Below are 19598 nucleotides of genomic sequence, written 5' to 3' on the forward strand. Positions count from 1 at the left end.
AGGATGGACCTGCCCCCCTGCCTCTGCCCCCATGTCCAATAAGAAGAGACCCGGCTTGACACCTGCCTATATACAGAGGACGAGAGCAACATCTTCAGCGCTGGTCTTTGGAGGGGGGGGGGAACCGACCCAAAACACAACACATCAGGTCAGAGCGGGGGGCTCGGTGGTACTATAAAACCCCCCCAAGACTATGACTTCCAGTAAAATTGAGATGCCAGGGGAGGTGAAGGCAGATCCTGCAGCTCTGATGGCATCTCTGCATCTGCTGCCTTCTCCCACTCTCAACCTTGAAATCAAATACACCAAGGTAAGTTGTGTTCATTTGTTCTGGCAGGGAAATTCATGGCTTTCCCTCCAAAGGAGGGATTTTGCTTAAAATCAGTTTCATTCTGCCCTAGCCAACTTGAGTGTAGAGATAAAAAACTACTAAAAGACTGCCTTGAATCTGTAATAAAGGAAACGGATTTTTACCCTGTAATCATCTGAAAAACCACAGGATAATAGAAAAGCAAATTAGATCCGTTGGGACTGGCTTTGCCACTTTACTTTTCTTTAAACGTAGTATTTTCTGCAGAGCTGTTGGGGTTTATTTTCAGTGCAAAATCAGTAGTTCTCGAGTACGTTTCAGTTGCTTTTGACGTACTTCAGAGGAAGTTACTATACATACCTGTATATCTGAATCAGAAAATAAAAATGTTTTCTTTTTTGAATTACCGTGTGTGCCCAAGGGACTCTTTTACAATTCCTGGAGGACTCTTTAATACTACCAGGTTGTTACAGCACTGGAACAGGTCTCTCTACTAACTTCCGTGGTACGTGAATACACCCTTGAACAATAATGCAAGAGGGCATTTTTTTTCTACTAACATTTAAGACTAATTTTCATAAAGAGAGGGTTAAGAACAAATCCATTGGGTCAATGTAGAAAAATCTGCTGTTTTTCTATGGTGTGTTATGGGACTAAGTTGTTTTTGTTGATTAAAATGGGCTTTAAGAACAGTCATTTGTTTCTAAATGGAATTTGAATTTTTTAATTCATTTATATATTTTGAATCTTTGCATCTTTACTATCTTTAGTTAAAGAATGTTTTCATTTCTGTTGGAGAAGTTTCAAATGTATTGTATAAACAGATCACAGTGTGTCAGACTTTGTTTCTAATCACCGAGTAACTTCATAGGAAAATAAGCACATCAGCACTGGAAAAAGGTGGTAACATTTTTATCTACTGGAAATACAACTTCAGGAGCTTTAAAGCTGATAGGAAACTCATTTTGGCTGATGTAGTGTAATTTTTTTCCTCCATATCACTTTAAAAGCTTTTCATCTTTTCTCTTTTTTAAGGGGGTGCCAAAACTAATTTGTCCTCTAATTTGTTACAGCAATTCCATGTTCTAGAAGAATGTTTCAGAGGAAAGTCAACTATTTTAGATTTCATTATATTTTAATGCAAACTACGATATGCAAATTAAAAGATGCATATGGTTTCTTGCATATAATTTCTTTGAAAATAGTTTAAATAAATAAGGAATGTAGTTATTTGACATTGTGTGGTGTTACACTTTGGGAGCAATCAGACTGTGCAAATGGTATTTGGCATGAATTTTGTTTATTGCTGGTTTCAGTGTAAAATATGCTTCCAGAGTGTTCGGTGGATAATACTCGAGAGTAGTATCGCAGTCAGTTTGCATAGTAAGTGTACTTGCGTTTCTCTGTTCTAAAACTAGGGAATTGGTTCTAAAAATCTTTGAAAAAGATAATAGTCATCACCAATTATATCTTCCTATCTGTGAGAATGTAAGCTGGATAGTAACCTTTAATAATTCAGAATCTATAGTGCCATCATCTCAGAAATACGAAAAATGTTACACATTTTATACAAGTAAAAGAAAGTTATTTTATTTCACTATTAAGCCAAAAACAACGGCAATGTGTTTCTTCTAAGCTTGGTTTTGAGATATCAGGTAACTCCTGGTTGCTTTTGAGAGAAATTTGGTTTAGAACAGGTATCGAGTATTTCACTTGGCATATTCTCTGTCTCTGTTTTTCTGTCTGTCTTGCTCTTCCCTCCTTTTTCTCTTTCGCTGCAGGAAATATAAGTGATTTATAGATAATCGGAGTCTTCAGCTTAGAGTATTGTCTTGGGCAGGACTTTTATCCAGGATCCACTTTCCCACCTATTACAAAGAAAAACAATCAAAAATGAAATAATGGATTGTAACTTGATTCTTTCTTTTGGGGGAGTGGTCACTTCATGTCTTAAATGACAAACAACTTCCATAAACAATAAATAACTTTAGACTAAAGCACTTTAGCAAAAAAAAAAACCCCAACAACCCCAAACTTTGTAAAATCAGACATCTGTAAGCATTCCTAGCAGCACCTCTCCTGCTTGTTAGCTGAGAATTTTAAATGTACAACCAGGACACAGAATTCTTGAACTCTTTATTACAGCTGTCTCTGAATGTAAAATCTTAACCATTTGGGACTTAATTCTTTATGAAAAATAGAGGTACCTGTGAACATTTAAACTAAGTGAAGTAATTTTAAAATATGCTTTGTCAATTAAATTCCATTTTTGGAATTCTAAAATTGTTAGGATAGAACATGTTAAAATTCCAGGAATCCCTAAACAAGATTTGTTAAAGATTTCCAATATGTACCGGAAAAAAGTAAATTTATTATTTGTTAATCTTTAAAACACTACATTATCCTTGGAATTACTATGAAAGCTCCTTCCAAGAACATAGATAAAAGAAATACTACCCGTGTAATTTTCATGTATTTGATTATTTAGCAGAATTATTGAAACTTGTGAAATATTCCTCTGATAGGTTTTCTGAAGTGAGCAGAAAACTGTGTGTTAAGTCCTTCTGACCTGTACACCTGATGTAGCACAGAGAAGCAATGTAGTTTTTCATTGGTCATAAAAATTGTATTTAATTAGTGATGAAAATTACATGATGCCGTATTTTTATGTAAGATGTGCAGTGGTATCTATTATGACTTCAATATTGGGAGTCAGCCTATGCTTCTTCAAAAAAACAGCCATTAGAAATATTTTTCCCAGCTTTTTAATACCTTGGCATGGTCTCTAAAAAAAGTGGGTTTAGATGTGCGTAGTAAGAATTGGTGAATAGGATGTGAACCAGACATGAAGATAAAGGTTCAAGCACACAAGGTTAAGTTCTTCTGTGTGGCTGGCAAGTACTAAAACTACATGCAAGATTATCTCTCTTTTCATTGTGATGACTCCTTAATTCTCTACTTCTTAACATTAACATTTAGGGAGGGATTGCGTCTGCAGAACAGGGCATCTTCCAGTATTGCATGGAATTAGGTTCTTCTACAGCCCTGTGGCACAGCAAGCCCTCCTCAGACTTGTCGGGAGCATCTTGGCACTGCTATGCTCCATACGTAAGGGAGCGCGTAGGTAGGAAGGGGATCCAGCCCTCTCCCTGGCAACAAGTCATACTTCTACAAATGTCAACTTTATTCCAGAAACTCTCCCAGAATGGGCTGCTCCAGAAATATCAGATGTGTGAGACAAGCTGTAGCATGATGTCCAGTAAGGACACATTATTAGCATGTTTTGTACAGGAAGCATACCCCTGAGTTGATGGCTTCAAGAACCTGATAGCTTCTGAGGGTGATCAGAGGGTTCTCAGCTTAGTATTACATTGATGCCTCCCTCTCTCATGCTCTTGCGAAACTCCATTCTCACTCCTGAGACTTGAGCGTCTCCCAAGTATCTGACAGTAGACGTGGAATCAGCCCAATGGATTGAGCCCTTTGCCGTGTTTTCCTCTTGCTATCTGTTTGAGGGACTAAAGGTGTTTCTGCAGGATGTGGCTATCCTTCCTTTGTTATGGTGTAATCAAATCTGCTTTACAAATTATTTTCATAGTGGTTTTAGTAAGTCACGTTGACTGTAAAAGACAGCTTGGTATAAAATGAGGACCCTAGGGTTCTGTCCTTTCTGTCCTGTCCTAGCTCTGTCACTACATCATGTAACTGGGTGAACAAATGTTCTCAGTTTACATCATGTTGGGAACACTAATCAGCTGGATGTTTTAAGTTTTGTTTCTTGCTTGCCAGCTGATTTAAGTCTGAGAAAGAGTTGAAGAACTTTAGCATAAGGAAAAGTTGAAGAATTGTGGTTTTGAGAGCTTTTTATAAAGAGGTGCTCTAAAGAGGTGAAGTTACAGCACTGTGGCAGTGAAGAGGTACAGAACTGTTTCTGTAGTAATAGCCTGTGAATTGGCTGACAGTCGTATTTTTTTGTCTACTCTACTCTTACACCATAGGCTAAAATCAGGTCAGTTTCTAAACACAGACCAGGTAAACTACCCAGCACTGCAACAGAAAACTGTATACAGCAGTTTGTATCAAGTGTAGGCAAACTGCTTCTGGGCAGACAAGAACTAACAAATACATTTCAAGTTCTCATATGATAAGCATTTGGGTTTGAAGTGTTTTGTTACTAAGTTTCTGTATTTTCATTCTCATTGTGCTTTGTTGGCATTGCCCAGAAATGAATGCTTCAGAACACTATTATAAATTTTCACCAAAATTTCCAGCATGTGCTTTCCAGATAAAATTCTAGATTGACATTAAGATAGGAGGCAGGAAATTTATTTTATTTACAATAATATACAGAATCTTTGTCATTTTTTGAACTGAAGACAAGCTTTGGCAAAACTCAGGAACGTGATGAATACATGCTATTTCCCACTTCTCTTAATTAATGCGTTTTGAAGTCAGATTCAGTGACTGATACTTGAAGAAATCAGCTAGCCTTTTGGGTCAGCTCAGTGAGCGCTGTCCAGTTACAAAAGATGGGGCACAGAAAATTAGAGATGTTTGCATGAAGAGTAGACAAATAGAACAGCTACTTTTCCTCTTTGTGGAACACTTCGGCATCTGATGCTGACACTAGATAAGTCCCAATATCATCATATATGAAGTTTTAGAGTATATACTGTATTTAGATTTACTGTTGTTTAAATCTACAGTTTTAATTCTCTTCTGGTCTGTTCATACTTTGTGGTTAGTATTACAATCCATCAACCCATATAGCAATTGCAAACTATTTATGCACTTCTTTCCAATTAACAGCTTGAATATAGGATTCTTTCTTTCCTCCCAAACCTTTAAGGTCTTCTGCACAAATCCAATTTACCCAGGTTTTGCATGAGGGATCAATAAACAATTGTAGTCTTATACACATATCCAGTCGCTTTGCTTACTCCAATACAGCTGCTATAACCGTGTTAATTCAAGAGCATTAAAAATACAGAAACTACCAGCCTGAAACTGGCAACGACTGGATAATTACTGCAGGTAACTGTATTACTGAGGTAGGTAACTATTATAGCAGTGACCTCTTACTGTGCTGAAAGAATCTTTAGGGAAAATGCAAATTGGTTTAATGCATCAAGCTGTACAATACTATATTGCTGGCTAGATGAAAATTTTCTTCTCTTTGACCAGTCTATAAGGTCAGATGATACGGTGAAAGACAAGAGCTATGCAATTAGTGTTCTTCTCATCTTTGCAAAAATGTTTATGATTTCAAATATTCCAATACAAAATATGCATATATGTATTTGCACACCAAAAGCAGGTCAGTAATAATCAGAGCACTTGCCCACGTTGAAGAGCAGCCAAATTCATACCCCTGCTCTGAAGCAAACAGAGCAGAAACATGAATATGGATCCCTACGTTCTGATGCTGGATAGGTCCCAATTTTGGATGCTATCCACCTTTGACTATCCTTGGAAAGAGTCTCACATTCTCTCCTGTTGGATAGTTCACTTGTAAGTATTTACAAGGCCTGAGAGATATCAACTTGATAGCCCAGTGGGCAGGACACTCATGGAGGAAAAGTAGGATTCAGATCTTTGCTCCAAGAATACTCATGATGTCAGACTGAGCAAGGATTTGATCCAAGGTCTATGGCTGTCTAGGCATTGACCCTAACTATTGAACTATTGAGTCTTGAACACACAATTTCATTCTGACAAAAAAAATCCCTCTTTAATTCTCTATTCCATTCTGTCCTTCAGAAACATTTCCCACAGAAGTTCATCAATTCTGGTACATTTCCATGTTAAATTTCTGTCTTGATGTATCTGCATTTTCTGATAAAAAAATCCAAACAGTCAAAAAATTCTTGATGATCTCTGCTCAGCTTGTCCATCTCCCTGTCCATGCAGAATTGTTCCCCACAGATCCTAATGGGCTCTGCCAGTTCAAAGTTACTCGCTGCCATAAACTGCTTTGTTCCTGGGAGCACCACAGAATGGAACCACTGTATCCGTTTGTCTTCCCTTCTTTACAATGCACATTAACAGTTAGCTTCAATAAGCTGTCCGTAGACACTGCAAGTCATTGGGAATATAGCAGCATCTACAAGTAATTTGAACCCTTCCTTCCAACAGGCTTTGCTTTGCATTTAATACCTTTGGCAAATTTCATCTACCCCCGAGTTGCCCAAATGCATTTTAACTTCAGCCCTAGTGGTATTTTCTTCAGTACTCTGATTAGTCTGAATATTTATATCTGCAAACTATGTACCTTACTATTAATGATCTGCAAAAGCAGGTGAACCAAGATATCGATTGCTGGTCACAGTAATGAAGGGGCACCTTGCTATTAACCTCTTTCCAGGGAGAATTATCCATTTATTTCCAGTCTTTTTATCTTATCTCTTAACCACTTTTTAATCCATGGCAGGACTTTATCTTTCACCATATGGTTACTAACTTTCCTTAATAGCCTCTTGCTAAGGACTTTATCATCAAAAGCCTTTTTAAAGTCTAAATAAATTATATCCACTGATTCATCTTGGCTCCTCATTTGACTAACTATCTTCCAAGAAATCTCGCAGGTTTACAGAGATAAATGACAAAAGATGAGTTCAGTGGTCCATATCATAAATTCTTAGTCAGATCCTACATAAAGTCACATTTCTTCTTTCACAGTTTTGCAGCTATCTTTCCTAAGACTGAACTGTAACATTTCGCTATTTATTTTTTGCAAATTGTTTAATTCTCTCTAAAAACCACAACTTTTTATCTGTTTGATTTTTTTAAAGAGTAGAATTCACTCTCTGAAACAAGTAACCAAAACATCCACTTTAGTTCAGCTGAAAGAAACGAGAGACAAAAAATGCATTTATACAGAGACAAAATATAAGTACAGATGTGTGAAGGTTCAAAAAAATCTTCAGAAAGTTTCAGTTCTGTGCAGTTGCCTAGTGAGGAATCCTCAAACAAGTGCTGGCATTCCTACCCAAGCACAAATAAGTGCATAAATAGCTACGTGAATACTTACTACTAAGTATTATATGGAGAAAGACGAAGTCTAAGAAATGATTGCCGTCTAAGGGCCCAGTCATTCGTTACTTTTGTGCTTACTCAAATGAATAGAGGAATTCCTGTTCAGACTGCATACACCTAATTGGTTTTTCTCCAAAACACATGTTCCATATTTCAGAATTTGTCTAAAAACATATTTCTACTGACCAGCATTTTCTGTGACTTTTAATAGCAATCTACCTTTGTGACATGAATGCAACGCATCAATTTTAAGTTACACAGTGTAACTAAGCTTTAAATATAGGAGCACTTCATTACTAGAAGTATGATACGTGAAGCCACATCAAAGCGTTGCTGCAATAGCATTGCTGAAATAGTCTCCAACTGACAAAAGAAAAAAAGGACTTCATTCTTGTTCACTTGAAGTCAATTCCTTTCCCAGAGAGCCTAGTGAACTAGATTTTTACCTTATGACTTGAAACATAATACATTCCAGCTTTGTTGGACTGAAGTGGGAAAATACTTCAGAGCAGAGAACCATTCCACATCAAATTCTGTAACCCAAATGAAAATGTTTAAGGTCAGCTCAATCTCAGTTGACCTCAGCTGGAGGTTAAAACACAGGGACCACACTGACCGCTAGAGTATATAGACCTTAATCTGTGAGGGATTCATAGGTAATGAAGACTTTGAATTGAACTCGAATCTGAAGGGATGCCGGTGGGACAGCTGTGGAGAGGCCTACCGCAGGTGTTGTGGTTACAGAAAGGATATACTTTGCTAATTTCCATGTGGATTTCCAGTACGCCCCAATTTAAAATAAGTGAGTTACAAAAATCCATTTGGGAAGTCATAAAGACATAGGAAGTGTTGCACAGAAGAACAGGCTGCAGCCTCTTTGCTGAACTTGGGAAGAGGATGCCAGGGAGACACTGTCCTTTTACCATGCTCTGGTCATCTCGCAATGATTACACAAAATCCCTCAGTTTTGACTCAGAAACTATCAGAAAGTGCCTTTCCCTACCAAACACACTTATTTACACAGGTAGAGGCTTCACTCTCAAGTGAAAGGGATTTCCAAAGCAGAGCTATTTACTATTTCAGGTAAATACAGGTATTATTTGACACTCATATAAAAGCTGATCTTACCCTCTTGTGAATAGGTCAGCATGCCTTAAATTTGGCCTCAAATGACCAGAGCTGGTCAGAACCTCAGGACTACATTTCATCTGAAATATGATCCCTACAATTGGAAGGTCCTTCCAGGTCTGTGCTGTGGCATTGTGTTCTCATGTGTCGTGGGAAAAACACCACTTAAGACATCATCCTCACCACCCCCACCACCACCCTGGAATATCCTTAGTGGCTTTCGTGCAATTTGTGATGCTTCAGCTTTTGAAAACTGAAAGAATTGAGATGCATTAGCGTTTGGGATTTCTTTCAGGAACTTTATTTCAGTTCTTTGCAGCGCAATTGGGACTGAAGCACCCTTGTCTTGGACATGGCCTCTAAATGATCTTCGGTGTATTGCTGGTGTTAGAGTTTTAGTAAAGATGAGTCCCCAGTCATCTTCTAGTGTTCAAACGAGTGGCTCTGCTTTTCTTCCCGTGGCCCTACAACACATACTAAATTTTGGCCAGAAATATAATCTAGTTTGGTATAGCCAAATTAAGATCCCCCCAAATGAGCAGCCACTTCTGGAAGTATCTTCAGTCTCCCTTCTATACCTTTCATAGTCAGGTTGTTTTCGGATTCCACTGGCTCTCCCACAGCTTATATTTGCTTATTTATTAAACTTAGGCTTCTTTTGGCTGTTTTATTTGTGCTACCTTTTTGGTATTTTTCTTCAGAATATTTAGTAGCAATTTCTAATTTTAATTTTGTGTTTTGCAGCCTTTTAAAATTAGCACTTTGTTTCTTTTTTTTTGGTCTCCATTTCCTCTTGTATCTTCCTGCTTAGCCACCCCATTTATTTTCTTGCTTGTGCTTCCCGTTTTTAGCCTTGGGAATGCAAATCTTCTTTGACTCTTTCACATTCTTAAGCCTCCATGCTGATTCTATGGATTTTAATTTCCTAGCTTCAAGCAGGGAGTTTCTAAGTTACTTCCTCTTTTAAAAAAAATCGCTTCTTGAAGTTTAGTATCCCAGAGAGTAGGGCTTCTTCATGTGTTTCTCTCCTGCAATGAAGCTAAAATTATTTATGTGGTAACCATTTCTCAGGGGTTCAGACACAATTTTTAGTCCTTGACAGGACTATGTCAAACATTGTTTAGATTAGGATACACAAAACTGTATGTTCTCTAGACACTATCACAATGCAGCTCGCACTGAACTAACATGCAGTGACTTTTGCACCAGTCTTATTGCCTTCATATTCTTTTTCCACTTCAGTGCCACTTCAATGTCACTTCAGTTGCTCTTATCCAGAAGTCAGTACTTCACTCCTGCTGTTATCCTTCATGATCTACACTGCCTCTATATCCGTGGCTCTACATTACATGTTATGTTTCTCTTCCAAGAAATATCCAAGCAATTCCTTGCACACAGGTCTACTCCCCCCTCTCTGCAGCCTGACTTGTCCTCCCTACGTAGCTTATACCTAGAAATCATGGTATGCCTCTGATAATTCTTATCCCCTTGCTCAAAAAACGCTAGGCTTTTTCCTCTCCATGATACAGTCCAGATCACCCATTTTCACACTTAGATTTCTTACGCTGGTTTATAGGCTCTTGTGCTTTTATTTCCTAACTATAAGATGACCTAGATGAAAATTGTGGTGTAGTTAGTTGAAAAATACTGTAAAAATACTTTTCAGCTCAACCACCAAAGCACTACCCATGACATTACACCTCATTCTCATTTACCACTCTGCTAGTGTAAAAAGTCCTTAAAATAGAAATTAGATTTAAACTGGCTTTAATACTTCTTTGCACTGTCAAATTGATTTGAGAAGGCATTTATGTAACTGCCAGTTGCATACATAATTTTTTTTTTTTTTTAAGGAACCAGTTCATTTTGTTGTTTGAAACATATTTGGAGTTTATTTTAAATGTTCTTTGCATCCAGGCATAAAAGCACTGTCCTGATTCCACTGGGTATTTTCAAAACTTACCAGTATACCATAACATACGCATTTTACATTTGCTTATGTGGTTTTTTTCAGCTGTAACAGAAAGAGTTTGTTTATTCTTGAGTAGTTAGAAATTACCACCTGCCTTTCCAAATCAAGGAGTTTAGTTTATTTTCTCGAGCTTCTTCAGTTGTGACGTATGGTTGCAGCAGTCCTATACCATAATGGTCTGCACGGACCTTGAGAAACATGCACATGTGTTTTTCTGGACATTTGGCTAAGCTTTTGCCCCCTTTTCCATCAGTGCTTGATTTTTTTTTTTTGTTGGTCTTCCTCTTTTTGTCCTTATCACACTTTCTTTACCACAGCTACTGAACAGCCTCTTCTGTCTTTTGTGATGTCTGTGGGATGCTGTTTTCCTGAGAGGTGAGAATCAAGCTCTGCTTTTTCACTTGTCCATCTGAAATTGTGATATGAGACTAACACTAAATGGGTTAGCTGTGCTGATGATGACCTAGTCTTGGTGGTCCAGCCCTTTGATAGTGATTTTAAAATCCATTTGTTGCATTACTAAAGACATTTTTAGCTAGCGTCACTCAACCGTTAGCGTTAATATTCTGCTCCTTCCATCAAAGCTTTTAGAAAGCATTAATTGATTCAGTCTCACTGTAAAACTGGTGACAAGGCTCCTTCACAGATGGGGGAGTTTAAATTTGTGGGAGTGTAACCATGACTAACTCAGACAGTAGGTCAGTGTCAGAGGCAGGATCTCTTGCTAAACCAGCCAGACTACTACAAGATAAAACCTCTTTTTCTGTACGTACTATTCTGGGAAATGGAAATACAGAATTTCAGAGCCAGTGTTTACATGTGGATGCACGTCTACAATTCTGTATGGTATTAATTGCACACTTTTCTGTGCACTCACCTATACATGTGCACACAGTATAGATGAAAAGACCCCTTTCTTTGTGCTCTTTGCTCTCTTTCCGTGTCACTTTATCAGAAGTTGTCTCCGTTACTATTCCCTTAAACGTTGTCTGGGAGGCAGTACTCTGCTGGAAGATCTGCATAATGAGTTCAAATGAAGCTGGAGCTTGCAGTGTTGCTCCCCTCTGTACTTTTCTGTTAGGAGGAGGAGTATTTGCATTGGTGCAATGCAGTGACAGTGCTGGAAGTCCAGGTTGTTGTCTCTGGCATTGTTTCTATTCACTTTTCAAAGGTTTTGTTTTAGTAAGGTGCTCCAACATGGAGAGAGAAGGAAGGCCCTGCTATTGACAACCAGGGGCCCAGTGCAGAACATGCCCAGTGACTGGCGCAGCACAGCTCTTCCTCCCATCAGCCAAGGCAGTTGCTTTTAATGTTTGGATTCTAGCTGAAACACAAATGTGTTCATGCTCTTGCTCTCTGTCTCAGTTCATTTCTCTCCTTGAGGGAGCAACAGGACAAATCCTTGATAACTTATTTCCTGGTTAGAAGCCTTTACCTGCTTTTCCTAGAGTGGTTCCCTGTGACTGGGAACCTTTGTAGTCAGCTCTTCCAGCTGTTTGCCTAAATGGTCTTCAGGGAGACTAAAAGCAGTGAACCTGGAATAACAACATTTGACTTCAGCTAGGTCCCATGAGAATTTAGTTATTACTTAATGGATTGAATTGGCAACATACTTTACACCAGATAACTGCCAAAGGTTGCATGAAATTAACCTTCACAAACGGCTAGTTATTGGTATATTCCTTGCAGAAAGCTGGGCATTGGGTGACATATGTTCGCTGTAATTAATACTGTTTTTCATACCTTTACATGCTAATAGTACTTGCAATGTCTGGGTGAAAAATTTCTCAGATTAAAGTCTTGATGGTGGTTCTAGCCATTTAGTGATCATGTGTCATTGTGTTCACTACACTGAGCATAAATCCTGTCTTGTAAACAGCAGGGAGACTAATGAAGTTTGCCCACATTCTGGTATCATTACAAGGGGTTCCAGCAGAGAAAAAGGGAATTTGGTTAGAAAGGGGAAGAGAAACATGAATTTTAAAGGAAATGGGGAAAAAAGAATTCTCAGGACTGCATATATGAACATTTGTTTTTAAAGGCGGCTTTTTATTGACAAGGCTTATAACCTACTTTGCTCACTTAAGGAAATGTCTGTATAGTTAGGTTTTGGTTTTGCCTTAGTCCATTTTTTTAATGCTGCATGTTTTGCCAAAAGGTGAGGGTCATGTTTTTAATTTACACACTCAGAGTTATTAGTCTGCTTCTATTTAAAGGTAAATAGAAGAGCTCATTTTTCATGCAGACCTACATCTCTATACAGAATAGCTTGCCAGTCACATATAAAAATGTTGAACTCTATTAGTATTGGCATTATTTTGCTATACCCTGAAGTGTTTTATTTGCTTGGGACTGTAATCAGCTCTTGCAAGAATGCTTCACATCCAATTTTAGTCTTAGCACCACAGTGTACTTTGGGGTGTAAATTTGTCAGGTATCCAAGCACAGCAGGATACTTCGACAGCTTAAGCCCAGTTCTCCCCAATCAGCCTTACGAATAATAAAAAGTAGAATGACCTGTTCCAGTTTTGTATATGTAAAGTCAATGGCTTATCAACAGAAAGAACTGGAGGAGAAATCAGAATAGAACTCTGAGGAAAGTGAATCTAGCTAAAGGTTTCTCTCGCCAGAGGAATATTCTAAAGTAAATAAATCAGTATTTCCCAAGACTTCTTACTGAAAAGAATTTCCAGCCTGAGAGATTTCATTCAGCATTGAATGAGAGGTGTTGGGTACCTTTGCATCTTCTTGAAGAGCAAAAAGGGTTTATAAATCAGACTTCTGGGAGTTGTTACCTCACAGCTTCTTCTAACAAACACAACAATTTGTTTTAAAGGCTTTCACCAAAGATGTCATAAGTGGTAATCCCTATGTTGTAAGTGGGTACTTAATGTGATTTAACTTATTGCTGATGATGCAAAGCTATTCTCCCCCAAAGCCCATTAAGAACATCCAATTTTCTGGTAGACTAACACTCCTGCTTACTATCGTAGAGATAAGTGGCTGTTTAATCAAGACAATAAGGAATAGTTTCAACCCAAGGCTGCAAAACTGAGTGGCCACAAAACTGGTCTTTGTGAAAGTTCAGACTTTGAATGCAAATGTCACAAGCTGGATTTTTTTTTTTTTTTTTTTTTTAAGTAGTAGTTTGAATTTCTGTGTACAGACATGTATATACAGGCACTTTCAATGACCTTAATGAGCGTACTGGTAAATATAATTATTTATGATATTAGTAAGTGTGGTCTAAGTAGAAAAGGCATTTATATGAATGAAATAAAGAAACTGATAAATACTGAATTTTATTTCATGTCACCCTAAAGTGCAGATAATTCTAACAGTTTATCCAAGATAATGCTTCTCATACCGCATGCTTATTTGTTTGTTTGACTTTTTGTGGATTCTGTACATGCAGAATGAGATGAAAGGCATGTCACTGGCACTATTTAGCAAAACATGCTAACAGTAATATTTGAAAATATTCAGGATGTGAAGTAGAAGTGAAGGCAAACTTTCCAGGAGCTTACGGCTGCTCACTTGGGTCTAATATAGAGTTAGCACTTTGCAGGTCAGTGGCTCTGCTATTTGTCTCTGACCTAACAGATCTGGAGTTCTTCACATCAAAACCAAGTCTTGCTGAGCTCAGATCAAACGTGTTAAGGTAAGGATCTTGCCAGTGATTTATCGTGCCAGGGAGGGGTGATCAGGCCATAAGGGGCCACTGCAAATGAAGTTGACATTCCAGCAGTTTCTCATGTGTAGTTATAAGGTAATTTTCTCAGATGGAGTTTGTAGGTCAAAATAAATTTGTCCATTGTATTTTTCTGTGTTGCTTATAGTGTCTGAAATCCTAGTAGAAGTATTTATTTATGCAGCATAGCTAATTTCCAAGTAAGAACTTGTTTTTTGGTGATGAACATTTAAAATGGCAGTTATCTACAAGTGATGATCTGCTAGATTCTTTTAAATGGCAGAACATGTTTCCCATGTACAAATAAATAGACCACACTGTTTTATGTCACACGTAATGAGCACGTAAGACTTGCAATGCACGAATGATGCAAAACACAGGAAAACTATACAGACTAATGCTAGCCTTGTTTGTACAAACCCCTCCTCATTCCCACTGTTTAGAATGAATGCTTGTGGAAGGGTTTCCAGGATCAAGTTCTTAATAGCCACAACTTCGTTAATGCCCCAGTGACAGCCCAATAATTGATTCTGTAAACAAATACTCCCTCCTCTCCACTCCTGATTTAATGGATTTTTAGAAATCTTTCATTATTTCATTTTTAAGTTGCAGTAAGTGACATCAAGGATCATACTCCATAAAAACCACTGCCATCCTTAGCCAAATAATTTAGTGATGGCTTTTCTTTATTATTAGTGGAAATGTAGAGCATACTTAATTTTTTAGTCATCCTGGCTTCAAAAGCCATGTTTTCTGGTGCAGTGCTAAGCAAGACAGTAAATGTTCTTCTCCAGCAATTAAAGAGAGCTCACAAGTGAAAGGATAAGTAAAGCTTAGGAGCTTAGTTTCTTAGGAATACGTGAAATATTACCTGAGCTATGGGAAAGTGTTATTGCTCCTGTATTGTGCTACTAACAGCAGATAATTTCTTCATTAACTGAAAAAAAAGTAGAAATTACTTTGAGGAAGCCTTTATGTACTGTAAGTAAAGTTTCTTCCCACAGGTTTAATAAGGCAGCCAAAAGAAGTAAAATGTTTGTGGTGGGTGTAGTTCAACAGACAATACAATCTGAAGTTTCTTCTCTTTAGATTAATTTTCTTGAACAACCAGGTGCAAAATAATCCCTTTAATGAGACTGAATTGAAATAACGGATGCTATATCAGCATGTGGCACAGTGAGAAACTAAAATAGAAAAGGGTATCATCACAGTTTGGCAGCCTGGGTTTTGTGCAGGAAATACTTGGGGGGGAGGAGGAAAGTAAGCATGCTACTGCATGTTGTTAAGACTTATTTAATCTTCTTAACTAATTACTCACACTTCCTAATTCAAAATCATACAAACAAAAACGTTTAGATAAGCTGGGAGTTTTTTCAAATGGGTGCCCCCTACAGCTTAGAAAATAAACATGACAGGTTTCCCCTGTCTGATGTGCTGCCATTTGCAAAAGAACAGACCCAGCTCCCAGAAAGACAGAAGACTAATTAAGACAGGAAGACAGGCAGGTCAAACATTTGGTGTGAGGGATTTGGGACATAGGGGAGAAAAAACCATGTTACATTCCACTTTCACAGCAGACTGACAGGAGGCTTCAAGCCCTTTCTCCGATTCTATTTGCTGCTCAGAGACCCTGGATTCCCCCAGCTTCTCCCCCGAGTCACACCCATTTCCTAGCGTACCATTCCCCAAACCTATACTAGCTGTGCGCTGGCTCAGTGGGGGACTTGCTGTTATCTACCTTTAAGCACCTAAACAAGATGTCTAGGTGAGTCAGCTAGTGCAACAGCCACTGGATAGACAGGCCCTTACAGGGGGGGTGACTGAGCACGCCTGAGGCGGCGGGTGCTGCCCTGAGGGAATGCTTCTCCCTCTCCTTCCACCCCACGGGGACTGGAAAGAAACTGAGCTTCTACATTAGATGCCACCATTAGGTGCTAGATCATATGAATCCTCTTCCAGCTTATGTCTGCCACGCTGAAGTCTGACTTCATTTACACATGCTGAAATGTCACTGAGACCTTGATGTATTCACCTATTTTAAATACTTGGCTTCTGATCGAAGTCCACTGATGTCAAGGACGAGAGGAAATGGCCTCAAGTTGCGCCAAGGGAGGTTTAGACTGGACATTAGGAAAAACTTCTTTACTGAAGGAGTGGTCAGGCCTTGGAACAGGCTGCCCAGGGAAGTGGTAGAGTCACCATCCCTGGAGGTATTTAAAAGACGTGTAGATGAGGCGCTTAGGGACATGGTTTAGTGGGCATGGTGGTGTTGGGTTAACAGTTGGACTCGATGATCTTAGAGGTCTTTTCCAACCTTAATGATTCTATGATTCTATGATTGATTCTGTGCTTTCAGTAGGCTTGGCTCAGGCCTTGCTACTTGGAAGTTACATCCAACGAAGCTGAACACTCTAGCCTTCTCATCCAGACATGTACCCTTGGCAGAGGACTCGGGCTGCGTAAACATAATTTTACTAGATTTTGACGTACTGCTGCGCTGACAGCGAAACCAGAGCAGAGTCTCATTCACTTCTTGTGCATTTTTTTTCCGATTCCACTTTTTTTATCCTCCTGCTGTAGTATGTTTGTAAATATTTAAAATTCTCCAACCCTCTCAGTACACTCTGAAGTTTGGACTCTAGATTTCTTGAGTGAAATTTCAAGCTTGGGCTTATGAAGGAAACCCCCACTTACGGTAGACCGTGTCTAAAAGCCATGACATTATCCTTCTGGCTTTGAGGTCCAAATGAGTTTTAAAAAAACCCGAACACCCCAAAACACACTGGGGGGTGGGGGGGTGGTTGTGAGGGAAGGAGCCAGGAGAACCCAGCAGCCAAAGAAGAAAAATAAAAATCAACATGTTCTGGTTTTGTTTGGCCCTCGCAGACCTCACAGGCTCTAGAGCAGGCGTCAAGTTGCCAGTGAAACAGCTTTGTCTCCCGGTACAAACATCCCTCTGGAGGTTGTTGCCATTGCTTCTTTTTCATCAACTGGGGCCCGATTCAGCTCCCACTGAAACCAGTTGGATTTTTCCTTTTATTTTACTGTGGGTGGGAGTGGACCTCTAGTGGCTGAAAAACAGCTATGTCCACAGGAGCTTGCTTGCCAGAATTCAATTCAGTGCAAAGTTCAGTGTTACTCATGTACAGTTCACTGTTACTCTTCTTAAAATAATTAACAGTTCCTCCACAGTTGAAAGGCATCTCATTACAAGAACCACAATCTGGGTAACTTCTGCAGTACTAATATTGCTCTGTGGTAACTATAATGAACAACATGATAACCATTTCTGTTTGTACGCTCAAGCCAGCCAGCCTGCCTTGATTTATGTAGGTGTATCGTTTGAAAGCGATGCAGTCATTGGCACTGCCCAACGAAAGGCTCATTCGCAGATTGCCTTGAGAAACAGGATTCTGCACTGGGAGTGTTTGGGGACGTTGGCCTCCAAGTCTGTGGCCCATTACTCATGATTTGTGAACTGCCAGCAAGGAGCAGTGACGCTTGCTGTTCACCTGAACAACCCCCTTCTTAAAACTAAAATAAAACGGCACTGCTGATCAATCGCTGGCCAGTCAGCAATCTGTCTGCTGGGGTTGGCTTTTTGCTTTCCTAGTGCCTACTTATAAACCAGGTTTTCGCCGATTCTGTAGCCAGCTGTTGGCTTCCAGTCACTCCCAGGAGTGCCCTGCAACATGCTCTGGCTAGAATGTGAGAGATTTGTTATATCAAGACAGCCATAAAAGTGAAAGAAAACAAAGCTTGAGAAAATAAACAAGCTGTACCTCGATTGGCAATGCCTTCTACTTCATTCCCTTACAATTGTACTAATCGTTAGGACTCTTGAAATGTTTCCAAAGGAGAGGAAATGAAGTTGCCGAGATGGGAAAGGATATGAAATTTCCTGACCAGACTGAGGCACAGGTGCCCAGTATCTGTGATGTTATGCAGTATTTACCAAGGGAAATGCTGCTGCTGGATTTTTTGCATGCCTCTAAAATTGTTGTATGTCCCCCCCACCAGAAAAAAAAGTGCCATTATGTATTTCTTAATGCCTCCAGCTATGAGAAGATGCTGAGGGCTGAACAGCTGTGATTCTTTTATAAAGTACTTTGGCATCTGATGCCCCCTCCCCCATCCTTGCAGATTTAACGTCAAAAGCTCTCTAAGGAGAAAGTCACATATGAAAAAAAGATCTTTGATGGAATGAAACTATAACCAGCTACTAAATCAATTGAGTTAGGAAATTCCCATTCCTTCCTCCATTCATCCAGAACCGTATCTCCTGTGGGAAGCCATTATTATTTGGATGTTAAAATCCTCTTCCTGTACCAAAAAACATTTCTGAAGCTGCTACAGCACAAAAACATTGTTTATTAAATCCATGGGAAAATAATTCCACCTCCAAAGAGCTGAATGCTAGGCCACTGTCTGTGCACTGGCTGAAGTTCTTACTTATACAGCTGGGGATCCTGAAGAAAATGTCTGATGACATCATCACTAAGCAATATCGAATTAAGAATGTAGATCATCATTCCACTCGCACATCATTTGAGAACATTTTCAAGAAAGGAAATGAAAAGTTACATTGTTGCCACCTGTGTTGATTACGCTTATGAATTAAAGAAGCCCAAATTACTTCTTTTCTGTATGTTTTCAGAGAAGACAATACAAAAAAAGAGACATAGTGAGCGTGCAGGAATCCCCAGTGAATTTAAAAATCAGTTCCATTTTCCAAATCCAGGGCTAGCCCCTGGGTGAACATGAGAGGGGCTCTGTAGTGCCACAAAACCAAATCTCATTCAACTAAGAGCCGCAAAGGAGATTTTAGTTCTGTGCTGCATTTTAATTAATTATATTTATACATACACCCACAGAGATAGTTGTTTTGTACTTCCTCAGTGGTAAATAGTAATGAAAACAAAAAATCCTATCTATTTTCTCCCTGCTCTAAATTTTGCTACTACTGCATTGCAGATTAGATTGTTCAGCCTGGTTTTGTACACATCCCTTTCTCTTTGAATACTTATCACTCCAATTACCTGCATGGATTGAAATGAGCATTAAGTTGCTAATTATTAGTAAGCCAACTGGGACAGATGGCTACTTAAACAAGATATTGTAGTTGTTTATTTGCAAAGCTTGATTTGCTTTGCTTTATGCTAAAAACATTTACTCTTGGCTTGATTTCAACACTGATGAGCATCCAAAAATGCTATTGAACTCAGTGCATAATGCTTTTGAAATGCAGGTCTTATGCAAAATGCAATATATAATTTCCTTCCAACTACATGTCAGCAGAATCTCAAAGTAAGTTGAATTTTTACATGATAACTTTGAATTTTTCTTTGTATACTTTTTTGTATTATATGGTATCTCAAAGGCTCTGAACAGTCATGTGCCCTGTAGGATGGGTGAGATTGCTTCCTTGATTAGTCCTAAGGAATCTGTCAGCAGTGGCTGTA

At 38.9% G+C, this 19598-nt stretch overlaps 1 protein-coding gene across 1 annotated transcript in view; it reads left to right on the top strand.

The window, feature by feature from the left end:
* Nucleotides 1-105: 105 nt before the first annotated feature.
* Nucleotides 106-19598, top strand: part of LOC104070104 (retinal dehydrogenase 2) — a gene marked incomplete at its 3' end in the record, with an annotated part of 45233 nt that continues 25740 nt past the window's right edge. The window contains exon 1 of the mRNA XM_009578757.1: nucleotides 106-310. Coding sequence (XP_009577052.1) covers nucleotides 194-310 — 117 coding nt within the window. The remainder of the gene's footprint in view (nucleotides 311-19598) is intronic.

The sequence above is a fragment of the Fulmarus glacialis genome, unplaced genomic scaffold, assembly GCF_000690835.1.
Source record: "Fulmarus glacialis isolate BGI_N327 unplaced genomic scaffold, ASM69083v1 scaffold10605, whole genome shotgun sequence".
Taxonomy (NCBI): domain Eukaryota; kingdom Metazoa; phylum Chordata; class Aves; order Procellariiformes; family Procellariidae; genus Fulmarus; species Fulmarus glacialis.